The sequence below is a fragment of the Caenorhabditis elegans genome, chromosome X, assembly GCF_000002985.6.
Source record: "Caenorhabditis elegans chromosome X".
Taxonomy (NCBI): Eukaryota; Metazoa; Nematoda; class Chromadorea; order Rhabditida; family Rhabditidae; genus Caenorhabditis; species Caenorhabditis elegans.
Window position 1 is genome coordinate 14379559 of NC_003284.9, and position 19195 is coordinate 14398753.

The window sequence follows — 19195 nt, forward strand, 5'->3', positions numbered from 1 at the left end:
TAAATTTAAGCCACGCTAGAGGGGTTTCTGTATCCGAATTATTTTTACAGGCATATACCTTGACGAAATTACAAAAAAAAATTTTGGAATTTTGGGAGACTTGATATGGCCCTGAATAGACAATTTTTTTCTAAGATTATTGGTAAAGTTCGGGACCTGGAAATTAAATTTAAGCCACGCTAGAGGGGTTTCTGTATCCGAATTATTTTTTACAGGCATATACCTTGACGAAATAACAAAAAAAAATGTTGGAATTTTGGGAGACTTGATATGGCCCTGAATAGACAATTTTTTTCTAAGATTATTGGTAAAGTTCGGGACCTGGAAATTAAATTTAAGCCACGCTAGAGGGGTTTCTGTATCCGAATTATTTTTACAGGCATATACCTTGACGAAATTACAAAAAAAAATTTTGGAATTTTGGGAGACTTGATATGGCCCTGAATAGACAATTTTTTTCTAAGATTATTGGTAAAGTTCGGGACCTGGAAATTAAATTTAAGCCACGCTAGAGGGGTTTCTGTATCCGAATTATTTTTTACAGGCATATACCTTGACGAAATAACAAAAAAAAATGTTGGAATTTTGGGAGACTTGATATGGCCCTGAATAGACAATTTTTTTCTAAGATTATTGGTAAAGTTCGGGACCTGGAAATTAAATTTAAGCCACGCTAGAGGGGTTTCTGTATCCGAATTATTTTTTACAGGCATATACCTTGACGAAATTACAAAAAAATTTGGAAGAATTGAACTCATCCCTCTCCCTCCCACTCCCCAGTCCAAGCAGTTACCGACTGATCCAAGGAGGATGAGGGAAGCATAGCTCCTCGATGTGTGTGACATTTTCGACCTAGATTTACAATCTGAACCAAAACAAGCAAGGTTTTTTCTTACTTTCCCTAAAAAATCTTGCATATTTGCATAAATGAGTGGAATTTAATACCTTATTACTATCGTTTTCAATAAATGAGTTTGTCCGAGACGTCAAAATGTCATTATAATTTACGTCAAATTTTTCTTTTTCATAATTCAAATGAATCAATATTTTCAGTTTCAGTTTATTTTTGAAAAATGATTTCCAAATAGGTTATTACTCACATTGTTGAGTTTTGTTTTTGTCAAATTTAGCAAAAAAAAAATAGACCTACTAACAAGGAGACTTCCTTTCTCAAATTCCCTTCTTGCCAATCATCACGTTTTTTTCACGCTAAATGTCATAAATTTTGTGAAAAAAATTGGCAACCAGAAATTTTTTCAAAAATGCCACAAACTTTCAGCGTTAATATCTTTGTTGTTAGTAGGTCATGATTTCCGTAAAGTTGTGCACATGAAAAAAAGGAAAAAACCTTTAAAACGTCGGCCGCTATACCCATTTTTTACAGACACCTTTTTTTTATTCTTTCACATCAGCAATTGCTGAAAGAATTAAGGCAAATAAAATAAAATCTTGTTTGTTATGACTGAGTATATCTCTGCTGTGAAACTGAGTATATCTCTGCTGTGAAACAGTATTATTTCAGTAACTTGTAATTTATTTTTGAAAAGCATCATAACCACTATTTTTTTTACCTGACCTGTAAATGCAAACATAATCAATAACATTTTGTCGAAAATATATAGATTTTATTCAAAAATTATTCAAAGTAGAACAATGAGAAAAGTGTCAAAAAATGGATTATAATCAGAAGTTATTAGGAATGAAACATAAACAATTTAAAGTTAAGAAGTTTAAGAGAAGTCAGTTCTGTCGGTCGTGGAGCTGGAAAGAGATGCTTGAGCAAGACCCGATGGAGGAGCAAACCACAGAGAAAACTGGTGTAGCAATGGATTTTGCGCTGGAGTTGGCTCAACAGATCTGTGAATAAACTGACACTTTGTCCCATATTTGCAGTGTCCAGTTCTAGAGAAATTGTCACAAAGCATAGTTTTATATTTTGGGTGGTTGACTCCACGATTCTGAAAAATTTAATACTTAAATTAGAAATTCTTGAGCTCAAAGTATACGTTCTGTTTTAACTTCAGCTCATCTACACTGTGAGCAAATTTGCATTGCTCCCTGAGCATGTCCGTGTGAGCTGAAACGTCTTGCAAAGAGCCGTTTTGAATGCATTTTCTTCTCTTTTCAATCTCATCATTTCTTCGTGGAGATCGTCAGGAATTGTGCAAGAGTTTTCTATCTTCATGAATGGCTGGAAGTTTTGTGAAAATCCATTTTTCTCTTGATCAAACAGTCTTGGAGAAGGTGGCTGCTGGAAGAGCCATTGAGCGCCATTGAGCAACATTGTGCAATTTGGTAGCAGTTGGGACATCAACAGCAAGTGGATTAGACATTTTGAAGTGATTTCTGAAAATGGAACTGCTTTAGTAGCGGATTGAACAACTTGTTTACTTGTGTACTTTACAAAAATCTGAAACAGTCATGTTGTAAACTTGAAAAATTAAAGTAAAATATCATCCAAAACAGAAGATTTAATAGAACTCAAGCAAATTTTAAGAATTTGAGGCAAAAAATGGAAAGTATACAATAAAATTGATAAATACTACAGAAACAAAATGCGGAAACGAGAGCACGACCGCCCAGGATGACAGTTGTTTGCATGACTGTCACAATTGTCATCCTGTCAGCAGGAAACTGCATAAACGCTGAAACTTTATCCAATCGATAGATTGGTTAGGCTCCGCCCATTTACAGAAACATATTTACAGAGGGTGTGGCCTATAAGTGGGCGGAGCTTGCAATCGATTGGATACTTTTGCAGCGTTCATTCCTTTTCCGGAAGATAGACTGCCAATTTTGTCATTCATACATTTTTCTCTTATAATGAGTGATCGTTCCTTTTTTGCTACTTTAATTTTCTTAATAGCTGTTGTTTTCTAAAATGTTATTTCAATTAAGGGTCGATTTCTGGAGCAATCTCAAGATACACTCAAAATAAGAAAGGCGCGTGGCGTGTACTGCAGAAAACCTCATATTTAGGCCCCGCCTTTTTCTCGTCCACTCACGGAGAAAAGGCAAAAATTTGGGGACCAACCAATATCAGGCCGCCGACATCCTACGGGTTCCGCGCGCCGCTATGTTTAACTCGCAGCGGGCGGAGACAGCTCACCACGCCCACAGCGAGTTAAACATAGCGGCGCGCGGAACCCGTAGGATGTCGGCGGCCTGATATTGGTTGGTCCCCAAATGTTTGCCTTTTCTCCGTGAGTGGACGAGAAAAAGGCGGGGCCTAAATATGAGGTTTTCTGCAGTACACGCCACGCAGTTTTATTATTTTGAGTGTAATTCAATCTGACCATTATGTTGACTATAATACCTGTTTGAAGCGGATAATTTTAATTTATTAAAAATAATTTTAGTGTTACTATTCTTTTTCTACCCTGCCACTTTTTTTTAATTCGAAAAACTGAATATTTCAACTTTAATTTGCAAGTGAATGCTTTATTTAATACTACTTCTATTTTCAACTTACAATCAGAAAACGACATTACTATGCTTTAAAATACTGAAAAAATTTCATTTTTTATCCATAAAAATGCTTAATAAAAAGTGGTGGGTAGCAAAGGGATGTTACCTTATTAACTTACCATATTTGTACTGTTTTATTTATTTTTTTTTATTCTTTTATGGTATTCTTTTCCCAAAATCATTTTTAATCAATATTTTTCCAGAAACTACCAAAACCTTCTACAATGTCACTTGAAGCCAGCAACCAAGAAAACTATTTATCCAGTTTTCTTCTGAAATGTGCTTTCCCAGCTGGAACTGCCTCTCCAACGCTTTCTCCGCCATCTTCTTCCGGATCTTATAAAAAACACGAATTCTCTCCTTTTGTGCAACAAAATGAAACTAAGCCCAAATTAGCTTCTTATCAATCATTGGCCAACCAAGATCCCTGCACAATTCCAGATGAGCTTCACCAAGAAATGAAGAGATCGAAAAAGAAAGAAGAAGCATTCAAGACATCCCTATACGGGTTTCACAGAAGAGGCCAAAAATGTGCTTATGGTGAAAAATGCAAATTTGCTCACAGTGTACATGAGCTCCGCTTCCCACAAACCAAAAGAAACCACCGTAACTATAAAACTGTACTTTGCAATAAATTCTCAACAACTGGGCATTGCAAGTACGGAATCAGGTGTCAGTTCATCCACAGATCTATGGACTCAACTTCTTCAAATCAATCAAATGAAACAGAAAATGTTACAATTGATCTGAATGTTCAAACGGACGTTTTTCGTGCATTTGCTCTGGATTCAACAAGTGCCTTGCCAAATTGGCATTGCTCAGTACTTCTCCACTGAATTTCTTATTTATTTTGTCTCATATTAATGTTTATTTTTTAATTCGCTGATACTCAATTAAGACATTTTTTTTGTAATATTTTTCTATTTTTTTAAATATTCTTGGCAATGATTGTTTGTACTGTTTTTATTAATTTGCGGACTATAAAAATTAATTTTGATTTCTATCTTGGTTATTTCAAAGATGGAACATCCTTCAGGTAAGGTCATTGCCTGTTTACGTGCCTACAAGGTATATGCAATTCGTGAAATTTTCCCATTCGTTTAATTAAAAACGTAAATTTAAAAAAAAAACAAGGCATCTTGTGAGGAACCCTGCTGTTCTAGCACAATTCCTGCTACATTTGTCACTTGTGTTTTAATTTCTACTGTTTCACGATGTCCATATTATAATGTTCAACACATTTGTGCCGAATATGCCGATCTGTTCACTTTCCGGTCTTCTCAACTTTGATATAGTATTGCGATCAAAAAACAAACATATCCCCGATTGATCTCTCAAAAAATTTAAAAAGTTTGTTGATATGGCCCTGAATAGACAATTTTTTTCTAAGATTATTGGTAAAGTTCGGGACCTGGAAATTAAATTTAAGCCACGCTAGAGGGGTTTCTGTATCCGAATTATTTTTTACAGGACTGCACTTTTTTGCAAAAAAAATTTTTTGGAATTTTGGGAGAATTTCTATGAAAATGGATTGCTAATTTTTTTTTAGTATTATTGGTACGTTTCTGGGTCAAGAAATTCGTTTTTGGCCGCGCTACAGGGGTTTTTGTCTTGAATTCATTTTTTGATTTGCCCGTAATTTATATTTTTCTGAAGATGAGATGAGTAAGGGGGTGACAACAATTAAATTCCTCATCTTCAGAAAAATATAAATTACGGGCAAATCAAAAATTAATTTCATCATCTTCAGAAAAATATAAATTACGGGCAAATCAACAATTAAATTCCACATCTTCAGAAAAATATAAATTACGGGCAAATCAACAATTAAATTCCACATCTTCAGAAAAATATAAATTACGGGCAAATCAACAATTAAATTCCTCATCTTCAGAAAAATATAAATTACGGGCAAATCAACAATTAAATTCCTCATCTTCAGAAAAATATAAATTACGGGCAAATCAACAATTAAATTCCTCATCTTCAGAAAAATATAAATTACGGGCAAATCAACAATTAAATTCCTCATCTTCAGAAAAATATAAATTACGGGCAAATCAACAATTAAATTCCTCATCTTCAGAAAAATATAAATTACGGGCAAATCAACAATTAAATTCCTCATCTTCAGAAAAATATAAATTACGGGCAAATCAACAATTAAATTCCTCATCTTCAGAAAAATATAAATTACGGGCAAATCAACAATTGAATTCCTCATCTTCAGAAAAATATAAATTACGGGCAAATCAACAATTAATTTCCTCATCTTCAGAAAAATATAAATTACGGGCAAATCAACAATTAAATTCCTCATCTTCAGAAAAATATAAATTACGGGCAAATCAACAATTAATTTCCTCATCTTCAGAAAAATATAAATTACGGGCAAATCAACAATTAAATTCCTCATCTTCAGAAAAATATAAATTACGGGCAAATCAACAATTAAATTCCTCATCTTCAGAAAAATATAAATTACGGGCAAATCAACAATTAATTTCCTCATCTTCAGAAAAATATAAATTACGGGCAAATCAACAATTGAATTCCTCATCTTCAGAAAAATATAAATTACGGGCAAATCAACAATTAATTTCCTCATCTTCAGAAAAATATAAATTACGGGCAAATCAACAATTGAATTCCTCATCTTCAGAAAAATATAAATTACGGGCAAATCAACAATTAAATTCCTCATCTTCAGAAAAATATAAATTACGGGCAAATCAACAATTGAATTCCTCATCTTCAGAAAAATATAAATTACGGGCAAATCAACAATTAAATTCCTCATCTTCAGAAAAATATAAATTACGGGCAAATCAACAATTAAATTCCTCATCTTCAGAAAAATATAAATTACGGGCAAATCAACAATTAATTTCCTCATCTTCAGAAAAATATAAATTACGGGCAAATCAACAATTAAATTCCTCATCTTCAGAAAAATATAAATTACGGGCAAATCAACAATTAAATTCCTCATCTTCAGAAAAATATAAATTACGGGCAAATCAACAATTAAATTCCTCATCTTCAGAAAAATATAAATTACGGGCAAATCAACAATTAAATTCCTCATCTTCAGAAAAATATAAATTACGGGCAAATCAACAATTAATTTCCTCATCTTCAGAAAAATATAAATTACGGGCAAATCAACAATTAAATTCCTCATCTTCAGAAAAATATAAATTACGGGCAAATCAACAATTAAATTCCTCATCTTCAGAAAAATATAAATTACGGGCAAATCAACAATTAATTTCCTCATCTTCAGAAAAATATAAATTACGGGCAAATCAACAATTAAATTCCTCATCTTCAGAAAAATATAAATTACGGGCAAATCAACAATTAAATTCCTCATCTTCAGAAAAATATAAATTACGGGCAAATCAACAATTGAATTCCTCATCTTCAGAAAAATATAAATTACGGGCAAATCAACAATTAAATTCCTCATCTTCAGAAAAATATAAATTACGGGCAAATCAACAATTAATTTCCTCATCTTCAGAAAAATATAAATTACGGGCAAATCAACAATTAAATTCCTCATCTTCAGAAAAATATAAATTACGGGCAAATCAACAATTAAATTCCTCATCTTCAGAAAAATATAAATTACGGGCAAATCAACAATTGAATTGCTCATCTTCAGAAAAATATAAATTACGGGCAAATCAACAATTAATTTCCTCATCTTCAGAAAAATATAAATTACGGGCAAATCAACAATTGAATTGCTCATCTTCAGAAAAATATAAATTACGGGCAAATCAACAATTAAATTCCTCATCTTCAGAAAAATATAAATTACGGGCAAATCAACAATTAATTTCCTCATCTTCAAAAAAATATAAATTACGGGCAAATCAACAATTGAATTGCTCATCTTCAGAAAAATATAAATTACGGGCAAATCAACAATTGAATTGCTCATCTTCAGAAAAATATAAATTACGGGCAAATCAACAATTGAATTGCTCATCTTCAGAAAAATATAAATTACGGGCAAATCAACAATTGAATTGCTCATCTTCAGAAAAATATAAATTACGGGCAAATCAACAATTAATTTCCTCATCTTCAAAAAAATATAAATTACGGGCAAATCAACAATTGAATTGCTCATCTTCAGAAAAATATAAATTACGGGCAAATCAACAATTAAATTCCTCATCTTCAGAAAAATATAAATTACGGGCAAATCAACAATTAATTTCCTCATCTTCAGAAAAATATAAATTACGGGCAAATCAACAATTAATTTCCTCATCTTCAGAAAAATATAAATTACGGGCAAATCAACAATTAATTTCCTCATCTTCAGAAAAATATAAATTACGGGCAAATCAACAATTAATTTCCACATCTTCAGAAAAATATAAATTACGGGCAAATCAACAATTAATTTCCTCATCTTCAGAAAAATATAAATTACGGGCAAATCAACAATTAATTTCCTCATCTTCAGAAAAATATAAATTACGGGCAAATCAACAATTAATTTCCTCATCTTCAGAAAAATATAAATTACGGGCAAATCAACAATTAATTTCCTCATCTTCAGAAAAATATAAATTACGGGCAAATCAACAATTAATTTCCTCATCTTCAGAAAAATATAAATTACGGGCAAATCAACAATTAATTTCCTCATCTTCAGAAAAATATAAATTACGGGCAAATCAACAATTAATTTCCTCATCTTCAGAAAAATATAAATTACGGGCAAATCAACAATTAATTTCCTCATCTTCAAAAAAATATAAATTACGGGCAAATCAACAATTAAATTCCTCATCTTCAGAAAAATATAAATTACGGGCAAATCAACAATTGAATTGCTCATCTTCAGAAAAATATAAATTACGGGCAAATCAACAATTAATTTCCTCATCTTCAAAAAAATATAAATTACGGGCAAATCAACAATTAATTTCCTCATCTTCAAAAAAATATAAATTACGGGCAAATCAACAATTAAATTCCTCGTCTTCAGAAAAATATAAATTACGGGCAAATCAACAATTAAATTCCACATCTTCAGAAAAATATAAATTACGGGCAAATCAACAATTGAATTGCTCATCTTCAGAAAAATATAAATTACGGGCAAATCAACAATTGAATTGCTCATCTTCAGAAAAATATAAATTACGGGCAAATCAACAATTAAATTCCACATCTTCAGAAAAATATAAATTACGGGCAAATCAACAATTGAATTGCTCATCTTCAGAAAAATACAAATTACGGGCAAATCAACAATTGAATTGCTCATCTTCAGAAAAATATAAATTACGGGCAAATCAACAATTGAATTGCTCATCTTCAGAAAAATATAAATTACGGGCAAATCAACAATTAAATTCCTCATCTTCAGAAAAATATAAATTACGGGCAAATCAACAATTAAATTCCTCATCTTCAGAAAAATATAAATTACGGGCAAATCAACAATTAAATTCCTCATCTTCAGAAAAATATAAATTACGGGCAAATCAACAATTAAATTCCTCATCTTCAGAAAAATATAAATTACGGGCAAATCAACAATTAATTTCCTCATCTTCAGAAAAATATAAATTACGGGCAAATCAACAATTAAATTCCTCATCTTCAGAAAAATATAAATTACGGGCAAATCAACAATTAAATTCCACATCTTCAGAAAAATATAAATTACGGGCAAATCAACAATTGAATTGCTCATCTTCAGAAAAATATAAATTACGGGCAAATCAACAATTAAATTCCTCATCTTCAGAAAAATATAAATTACGGGCAAATCAACAATTAAATTCCACATCTTCAGAAAAATATAAATTACGGGCAAATCAACAATTGAATTGCTCATCTTCAGAAAAATATAAATTACGGGCAAATCAACAATTAATTTCCTCATCTTCAGAAAAATATAAATTACGGGCAAATCAACAATTGAATTGCTCATCTTCAGAAAAATATAAATTACGGGCAAATCAACAATTAATTTCCTCATCTTCAGAAAAATATAAATTACGGGCAAATCAACAATTAAATTCCACATCTTCAGAAAAATATAAATTACGGGCAAATCAACAATTGAATTGCTCATCTTCAGAAAAATATAAATTACGGGCAAATCAACAATTAAATTCCACATCTTCAGAAAAATATAAATTACGGGCAAATCAACAATTGAATTGCTCATCTTCAGAAAAATATAAATTACGGGCAAATCAACAATTAATTTCCTCATCTTCAGAAAAATATAAATTACGGGCAAGTCAACAATTAAATTCCACATCTTCAGAAAAATATAAATTACGGGCAAATCAACAATTGAATTGCTCATCTTCAGAAAAATATAAATTACGGGCAAATCAACAATTAAATTCCACATCTTCAGAAAAATATAAATTACGGGCAAATCAACAATTGAATTGCTCATCTTCAGAAAAATATAAATTACGGGCAAATCAACAATTAATTTCCTCATCTTCAGAAAAATATAAATTACGGGCAAATCAACAATTAAATTCCACATCTTCAGAAAAATATAAATTACGGGCAAATCAACAATTGAATTGCTCATCTTCAGAAAAATATAAATTACGGGCAAATCAACAATTAAATTCCTCATCTTCAGAAAAATATAAATTACGGGCAAATCAACAATTAAATTCCTCATCTTCAGAAAAATATAAATTACGGGCAAATCAACAATTAAATTCCTCATCTTCAGAAAAATATAAATTACGGGCAAATCAACAATTAAATTCCTCATCCTCAGAAAAATATAAATTACGGGCAAATCAACAATTAAATTCCTCATCCTCAGAAAAATATAAATTACGGGCAAATCAACAATTAAATTCCTCATCCTCAGAAAAATATAAATTACGGGCAAATCAACAATTAAATTCCTCATTTTCAGAAAAATAGTGAGTTAGTTGCATTTTGTGAACCAACCAATCTCAGCTTGAACGAGTACCTCGGCTGAATATTTTACTCGCAGATGAGATAGATGTACATGAACTGAGTCAAATGAACTGTGAAGTAATCAAATTGTGGAAAAACACATTGAAAACTGAGTGCATTAATCGACTTATCCGGCTTTGGATATCTGGATGCATGCAAAAACTAAAACGTTTTTGTCTAAAATTCTACACCGAGCAAGATCGATACGATGAAACACTGTACGGTATTTCAAGTTCGCAGTGGAACGAATCACGCAGAGGACAAATATATAAGTTAGTTATTCATATTAAATTTGACACTGTTTTCGATCCAGGGCACTATTATCAAACATTTCAGTTCAATAGAAAATAAATGAACGTATTTCTTTTGAGAAAAAAAAATTCCCGTGTTTTCTCAATTAGTCTGGCATAGAAGACTAGTTTTTAATTTATCCGCAGGGGTGCAAGACTAATCGAGACTGCAAGATTATTAGAGGCTGCATGACTATTTTTTTAAATGTCTATAACGTTGGATAATATACCAACTTTTATATTAAAATTAACTTGATTCCGCAAAAACAACGAAGAATACATACTTTTGCAATGTTTCATTGATTATTTGAATACTTTTAAATTTTATTTACCCAAAAAATGAAGAATTTACTGGCGTTACAAAAAAATATTGCTGGTATGGCAGAAAAAAAATGCCAGAATATTAGAGGCTGCAGTACTAATTTTCAATTGTCTCTGAGGGATGCAAGACGATATGTCTACAATTTTTGACGTTTCAAACTAATATAATGAGATGAAAACACATTTTCATTTCAGTGACGGATTTGAAGCAATAAACTGTGCAGATGGAAGAGATATTGAAGGCCCTAATGGAGTACTTGCTACGATACTGATCAAGAATGGTACTCTCGAATTTGTTGTGTGGCACGATATATTACCCAAAAACCCAAGTATTTAATCATTTTTCGTGTTTATTTTGGTGGTGTTGGTTTCTTTTATAATACAGTGCGCACAACATCTATTTGAGCTCTGAGCTCGTTGTTTGGATTACAGACCTCCATCTATTTCTTCTGTGAATTGAAAAAAATAATGTGACATTCCATTTCTGTTTTCCAGCTTCTGTTTTACTAGAAAAAAAAAGATTTCACAAAGTTGTAAATTACAAAAACACAACAAAAACAAAAGTTTTTTTATTATTTATTTAAATTTAGATATTATTATTAGGCCGGCAAATAAGTTCTGACGTATTTCGTCAATTTACGGTTTTCCTATAATTTTATATGGGTGACTAATAGTAGGCAGCGAGTATATACAAGCTTATTATATACAAGCTTATATATTTTTTTATATACAAGCTTATATATTTTTTTAGTCATTCCATTTGATTTACATAAAATCGTGACATGAACCCTATGCAATTTTATTTTCAAAAAAAAAATCAACAATCAAGCTTTTTTAAATAGTTGTATTGTCTTGAAAAGTACTGAAGCCAGCCTTAAAAAATTAAATTTGAAACAATAACATTTTTTTATTATTTTCCATTCATTCGCTTCACAAAACATCGTGACATGAATCCTTAAGAGTTATATTTACAACAATTCTACAAAATTTTGGTGGCATCAAAAATTGCAGCCAGCAAAAAATGATGAGTGAAAACTAAGAGTTCTCATTAAAAATGAATAGCTTGCGCTTGCTCAAAAATTGCAATACTAACAAAGTTCGAACATCAAACGTTTCAAAACTGACAAGAGCACCAAGAAATGTAAAGGATGAATGCACTTGACTAGAGCAAAAAATTCTCTGACAAAAAAAAGGAAGAAATGCGCCAAATGTGGCGAAGTATGATTTATGCGTTTTTGGATCGAAAAATGAAGTAGAAACTTTGAAAATGCTGAACTTTTTTTTGCAAAAGAGGGGAAGTATGTTATATACTTGCTGTGACTTAAAACTTTGTAACGTATTATTTTGAAGATTGTTTTTTTTTGAAACAGATATCGTATGGCAACCATGAATGCGTTCTCAACATGTTTTATTTGATAAACTACTTTGAAATACAAAATATGCATTATGGAGAAGTAGCGCAAATGTGAAAAAAAATGTTCTAACATTTTTCTTATTGGGCTAAAAGGATCAAATATAGCATTGAAACTGTTCACAACATTCAAAAAACTTTTGATTCTTAGAGGTGGAGTTGCGCCAGTGGAGATTTTGTCTAAGTGCACTTATAATGATCCAAAAAAAACGAATATCATAATAAAACACTTCAAAATTTTTTAGATTTTTCAAAATTTTTGGTCAAAGTTTTGGTAAATTGCCAAATTTTGAAAAATACGAGCTTTTAAGGAAATTTGAAGGAATGTCGGATGTTTCGACCCTTACAATGTTTCAATAAAAATAATTTAAACAAAGATAAAACATAAAAAAAGTCGAAAAAAAAATTTTTTTGGTCGACTTCCAAAATTATGAGAGGCAAAAACTGAGTAATTGCCACTTTTTTGACAGTAAATAAAAAAATTTCAAAATTTTTTTGAAACGTTTTATCATGGTATTTGGTCATTTTAGGACCAAAGGTGTGGTTTTAACAATTTCCCCACTGGCGCTACCCCACTTAAAAAAAACGACACAAACTGAGTACACGCAACTTAAAAACAAACATTGTCGCATGTTCGAACCACCAGTATGTTTACGTATAAATATTTTAAACAAGTGCAACAAAAGTTCTCAATGTATTTAATCATTTTTGAACCGTACGCACTTGAGTAAAATAGTTTTTTTTACTTTCAAACTTTCCCCGACAGAATCTTGAACTCCTTCATTACGTTTGCAGTCATTTTAACCAAAAATAACGTATCAAGTAAAAGATAATATAATATCAAAAGTAATAATCAGATGCAAATGAGCGGGAATTCTTGTCACCTTGACGACGTCGATTGCGATCACCAACATGACGCCAACGAGGAGGATTAAAATGCTTTGTTTTTCCGGCATCCTGAAGAAATTTTAATTTGATCATTGCGCATTTTGAAAATTAGTAAAAAATAATTTCTAATTTTTATCACACAGCTGCTCAGAGTTGTGGGTAAAACACAAAATCTTTTTTTACAAAAAAGTGAGTGGAGCTGCGCCTAGACAGTGGCACTACCTTTTTTGGTATCAGTTTTCCTTTTCGAATATTTTTCAGTCAAAAATTAACCAACCGAGTTTTGTTTTTGAAATCTTATTCAGAATATGTAGAGTTTTTGTTATATGTTTCAGAGAAGTAGCAAAAAATTATGTTTTACCTTGATTGGCACTTTGTTTCATTTTCATGATAACTTCTCTGATAGTATAATATTTTGGAAGAACTTACTGCTTTCCTCATCAATGTGTCATTTGGTAATTTCTTCAAGTTGCTCTCAGACTTCACTTTCCTCAAATTGGAGTTTGCATGCTGCGTTCTTTCCATTTGCTCCGTTTTTTGAGCTCGATAGCGTTGTTCCTATAATTTTTAAAATTTTATCAAATAAGTTTTGACTTGATTTGTTGTATAAGGGTTAAAAAACGAAAGAGAAATAAAAATTTGCCAGATTTTTCTCATGAGTCCCCCCTCTCACCCTTTGTTGTCTTATTATCTGCTCTTTTGGTTTTACAACCTTTGATTTGATTGGCACAGCTGATTTTTTTGGTTTAATTGGTACGAATACCTGCAAACATAAAAAATAAGGTCATCAGTAAAAAAAAATCATTACCGGCTCCAGAACTGGTTCCTGATGTGATGTTTTAACAGACTTTGGTTTTATCATTGGAGTCTTTTTCTTTTTCTTTGACTTTTTTTCAGCGATAGGGTATGCTGAAAAAAGTTACTATAGATAATAATAAGACCATTCAACTAACTTTTTTCAGGCCAATCGTCTGAGAAGCTTTGTGATTTTTGTAAATACGGAGGATCATATCTTCTTATTGGCTCCGGCTCACTCCGGGGAGATATCTCGCGGACACGATCTGCTTCTCGGCTCCAACTTCAAAAATATGAATTGATGAATTTAGATGAAAAATAAAAAGTTTCACTCGAAATGTTCACACATTCAGGCTTGGCAAAGTGTTTTTTAAAAGCTAGCCCACCTTATTCTTCGTGAACTAGAAGGTCGGATCGGTAGACGAGATGTTCTTGTTCGAATATGTGGGTTATATGCTGCAGAAAATAGTTTGTAAAATTAAAAAAAAAACAGTGAAACACTCACGAATAATGTCCTGCCGCGGAATTCCGGATTTTGGAAATTCTAAAGAAGGCGATCGTATATCTGCTGGTTTTTGAACATCCCCATCAATTTTAATGCGATAAAAGTAGCACCGTTTCAAATCTGAAAAGTGCACTGTAATTAAAAAAACATTAAGGAAATTTGTTTTTTTTTCCAAATCAAATGGAAGCTCTTAAGATCTAAGTGTCTTCAGTACTGCCTAGAAAAACATGTTTTGTTAATCCAAGTATGCCTTTTCCGTTCAAATCATCATCCATTATCACGCTTTATCTTTTGTGTTAACCTGAATATATGCTTGCCGAATATTTATTTTTTATTGTGGTTCTTGTATAATCATTACCAAACCAGAATACTCTCAGGCTCCGGATAAAGTTCTCGCACATGTATCAATTTTTCTGGAGCTTTAAAAAACGGAATACAATATTATTTTTCATTATTATTGTGAACTACAAAACACATCTTTAACTCATAAGCATGATTTTTTTTTTCAAACTTAGAATTGAAACCAGCAGGCGTTCATCTTTGAATTGTCTAGAGATATATTTTACGGTACTTGCTTTTTGTGTTGCAGCTCTAATAATGTTAAATTTTTCAGGGGGCGGAAAAATTTTTATTTCTGTTAGATAATAATTCTTTTTTTTTCTTGATATTGGCAAAGTTTTGTTAATACTTGTTTCATGAAAAATGTGAATAAAAAATTTGCTCAAAAATAGTAATGCTAGGTCTGCATCATAATAGGTGCCTGATTAGAATTTCATACTTACTAATAGGAAAACGGTAACTGTTGGTAAAGAATTATAGTAAAAACCTTTTCAAGTCGATGAAATAGAAAATAAAAATGAAAATTAATAGTGTCACGGAACTGAGAAAATGTGGTGCTCGATTTTTGCGATTTTGTTCTGAATACTTTAACTAATTCAAATTTCGTGATCTCAAACGAAACAAAACCATCAATAATTTTACATTTAAACAGTTCAGCTCTAGTTTATTATGTTTCTACTTTGTGTTTCACGGACCCTGATTCTTAATCATTGAAATCTCATAATAAACTCATAACATTTGGTTGACTAAACAATAAGACATTATAATAAGTGAAGAAAAACCGAAGCTTCGTACCTCGATCAACACGAACCATGCTTCGTTTTTATGTCTTGTTTTTCAGTAGAGTTATTGGACTGGGAAATGTTACCATCCAAAATTTCAAAAAAAAGAATGAGATTGCGGTTTTGACAGTGTATGCCATTTCTGTTGCCTAGCAAAAACTGCTCAACTTTTAATAATTGATGGCATGTCTTGGAGACATTTACTAGAAATGTTTTGTGAAAAGCTTTGTTGGGCAAGTTTGATAGTTAACTGATGAAAATTGGTAATAAAAGCGAAATAACTTTTGGAGAAACAGTAGAATATCGTTTAAATATCGCTTTGATTTTTATCAGGACAAAAAATGAAATTGAACCCCAAAATATGAGCTAATTTGTGAAAAAAAAAACGTATTCCTCATTACGAAATAAATATAAACAAATTCTGCAAAACAATTTGAAGAATTCTAATTTATTTTAAAAATTTTCTAAAACTCAAGACATAATTCTGCAGTTATAAAAAAAACGTTATCAAGCATTAAAAACCCTGGGATGTCAAGCAAACACTATTGCAATTTTATGTCTCTTTTTCTCATTTGAAAGTCCTTCTGTTTATTGAAAAAAATAATTTCGGCAGTTTTCTCACAAAAAATGTATTAGAACTTTTAAACAATTAAATGCTTATTTTGAAGTTTATATATGAAGTTTGCAATTGCTCGATTTCAAAATTCCAGCTTGACGTTCGAAACAATATTCAACAATTTTTTTCCGTTTGGTGTCGTTAAAAATGGATAGAAACTTGAGAATGTGCACTATGGGGGCAACCTTTTGAAGTGTAAAGAGCAATTAATGATGAAGAGACAGAAACGTTTGAATGTTTTCACATTGTTTTTTTTGTGTTGTTTTAACTTGGTTTTGTGTGAAAACCCTTTTTTTTTTCAAAAAAAATCATTTACAATCCAATTTTTTTGGTCATTTTTTTCTATGCTCATTATTTCAAAAAAACCAACTTGTCGTTAACTTGAACAAATCAAAATTGAACTTTTCAATAGATATCAAAAATTTTAACAAACTTGAGCTCTAATGTCTTTCTTTTTTCTATCCTTGTCTTTTTTATCTTCATCTTCCTCCACTTCCCCAGCCAAAGTCTACTCAACAGCCGCCTGACTCTCCAAAAAATGCATTAATCATTTTGCCTCTTCTACTCAATTAATGGGTCCCGAAAACTCGAGTTTGCTAGAAAGGTTCTGTACCACTCATCCAAAATTTCATTTGTTTTAGTGGCCCTCAAAAAGTTGTTGTTTTTCTTTGTTTTAAAATAATTCTCAAATTTATTGGTGTTACATTTTTTTTGAAAGAAAATTTATAAGCACCTTGTTGTTTCAATTTTTCTAAACAATTTTTGTCTAATTTCAGATTCATGAATCAAAAACAGCGTTTCATAGCATTTATTTGATTTGAGTTTTTTGTAATATAATACTCTATACGGCGGAGTTTTTCCTTTTTTATTGGAGAATGTTCACATATGATCCTAGGGTTTCCCATGAAGTTTTTTACTAGAATTTCAATTGTGCCATTGTTTATTCAGCGTGTAAAAAGTTTAATGACGAAAGTCCTTGAATTCTTTGGCTTCTGGATGTTTTATATTTCAAAAATCTCAGAAAAAAAATTTGAATTTTAACCAAAACGTTTAAACTGGCATAATTACTGTCAACTTAACTAGTTCTGTTAAAAAAATATATATAGCTAATTAATAACCCAAGTGCTTTATTTTAAAATTACCTTTTCAATAAAATAACTCATTTTGTAGGATCATGAAACTACAACTACTTAGCATGCATTAAAGCTAGCCAAAAATGTCTCATGATGCAATATCCAATCATCAGAATTAGAAACTCGTCACATCTTTGAAAGTCTAGGTTTTTGGTACGCTCTTCAATATTTTCATAGCACAACCTTTATCATTTTGAATTTTTCAGATAAATGTGTAAATTAGAAAATGGCTTTATTTAATTTTCAATCTACATACTTAAACAAAAATCCCACTATTCATTAATACATTTTGAAACGCATGTCATAATGCCAAAATCATGATGCCATGATGTCAAAATGTCGAAAAATTCATGCTGAAAGCGCGGTTCCCTAGTTTTATAAACAACCGTAATCTTGTTACCACTTTAGGCATTTCCCAATTCCCAATAGTCAGGATTTCTTTTAATTTGCATTGTGTTGTGTTGAAAACCACTTTGATACTTTTTCGCCCGATACACTAATCAAATCAATTTGTTCAGGAAACACCTTTTTTCACTCAATGTATTGAGAGTGTATGGCTTGAAAAGTTAGGCACACTCCAAAGTTGTTCAATTTCTTGTTTTGTTGGGAATACGGTAAGTATGACTCTTGAAAAAAATTTTACTGAAACCCCTTTAAAAAGGTTATCAAACACAAACACAATCACATTTTAACCCAGAACATGCTTCGTACTTCTTTCAGTGCTCAGGGGAGAAAACTCTTTAAATTTATTACTCGCAAGAAAAAAATACTAAAGAGAAGATTTCAAAAACAAGTTGAATAATATTTTACCCTTGGGGACTTTGACCCATTTGTTAGGTCAACGTTGAACAGTGTCACTTTCGAAACAATTTTTTCGTCATACTCAACGGGAAGAACATGTTCCTGAAAAGCCCACACAAGCATATACCAAACCTCGTTTTTTGCCCCTCTGGGAGTTAAACATTGAAGAAAATGGAATTGAAACGTTGGAGCTCTTCATTTCAGAAAAAATAAATTCTCTTTTTTGTTGATGTGTATTTTTAGGATTGTCGCTGTTTGTTTTTTGAAAAATTAATCACCTTTATCGACAGTTTTTAAACACGTTAATTTTTTTTATAAAATATATGTTTTCTACCAGCCACCAGATAAAACTGTAAAACCACTGAAACAACACATTTTTTGAAAATTATTTTGGTCTCTCAATCTGCTTGTTTTGTAAAATCCCCGTAAAAAAATTTATTCACGAAAATTTTTCTCTGAACAAAAAACAAAATGTGTTATATCTTCTTGGGCTTCTCCCCCCACTAGTGCAACTCTTACTATGAACAGTGATCACTATCATTTCCAAAGTGAAGATGCTGGAAAGCCGTTAAACGTCCATATTGATGACGCAAAAATAAAATTAGAAAGTCTTGACGGAAATCTTAAATAAAAAATTCAAAAGAGGTAGTGAAATTTATTGCTCGGAAAAAAAAACTTCCAAAACAAGAAAAAAACATAGGCGAGACATTTTTTGTGGAAAATTTTAAAAGCAAGCCGGTGCAAATTTAGAAAATTGTCTGGTGCTCCAGACTAACCAAAATATTGCAATTTTCAAACGTGCCAGAAAATAAATTGCAGTAGTTGAACAAACGAGTAAAAGTTATTATTGCACTTGAAATCGTTTTTT

The 19195-nt window shown here is 31.3% G+C and overlaps 2 protein-coding genes, 3 non-coding genes and 1 pseudogene across 6 annotated transcripts; 3 read left to right on the top strand and 3 right to left on the bottom strand.

Moving 5' to 3' along the window:
- Nucleotides 1–1730: 1730 nt before the first annotated feature.
- Nucleotides 1731–2333, bottom strand: Y60A9.2 (annotated as a pseudogene). The gene has a single exon. A coding segment is annotated over exon 1 (603 nt).
- Nucleotides 2334–3692: 1359 nt separating this feature from the next.
- Nucleotides 3693–4304, top strand: Y60A9.3 (C3H1-type domain-containing protein; the record flags this gene model as incomplete). Its single annotated transcript, NM_077996.4, has 1 exon — nt 3693–4304. One exon carries the CDS (start codon nt 3693–3695, stop codon nt 4302–4304), a length of 612 nt encoding a protein of 203 aa, NP_510397.1.
- Nucleotides 4305–12244: 7940 nt separating this feature from the next.
- On the top strand, nt 12245–12293 carry Y60A9A.4. Its single transcript, NR_072529.1, has one exon. It is a non-coding gene; the product is annotated as an Unclassified non-coding RNA Y60A9A.4 (non-coding RNA).
- On the bottom strand, nt 12245–12293 carry Y60A9A.6. Its single transcript, NR_072530.1, has one exon. It is a non-coding gene; the product is annotated as an Unclassified non-coding RNA Y60A9A.6 (non-coding RNA).
- Nucleotides 12294–13308: 1015 nt separating this feature from the next.
- Nucleotides 13309–15809, bottom strand: Y60A9.1 (uncharacterized protein; the record flags this gene model as incomplete). Its single annotated transcript, NM_001368554.1, has 8 exons — nt 13309–13425; nt 13786–13914; nt 14030–14119; nt 14165–14265; nt 14310–14434; nt 14538–14607; nt 14657–14776; nt 15791–15809. The coding sequence occupies 8 exons, from the start codon at nt 15807–15809 to the stop codon at nt 13309–13311; spliced, it is 771 nt and encodes a 256-aa protein (NP_001355368.1).
- Y60A9A.5 lies at nt 14384–14443 on the top strand. Its single transcript, NR_072531.1, has one exon. It is a non-coding gene; the product is annotated as an Unclassified non-coding RNA Y60A9A.5 (non-coding RNA).
- Nucleotides 15810–19195: the final 3386 nt, after the last annotated feature.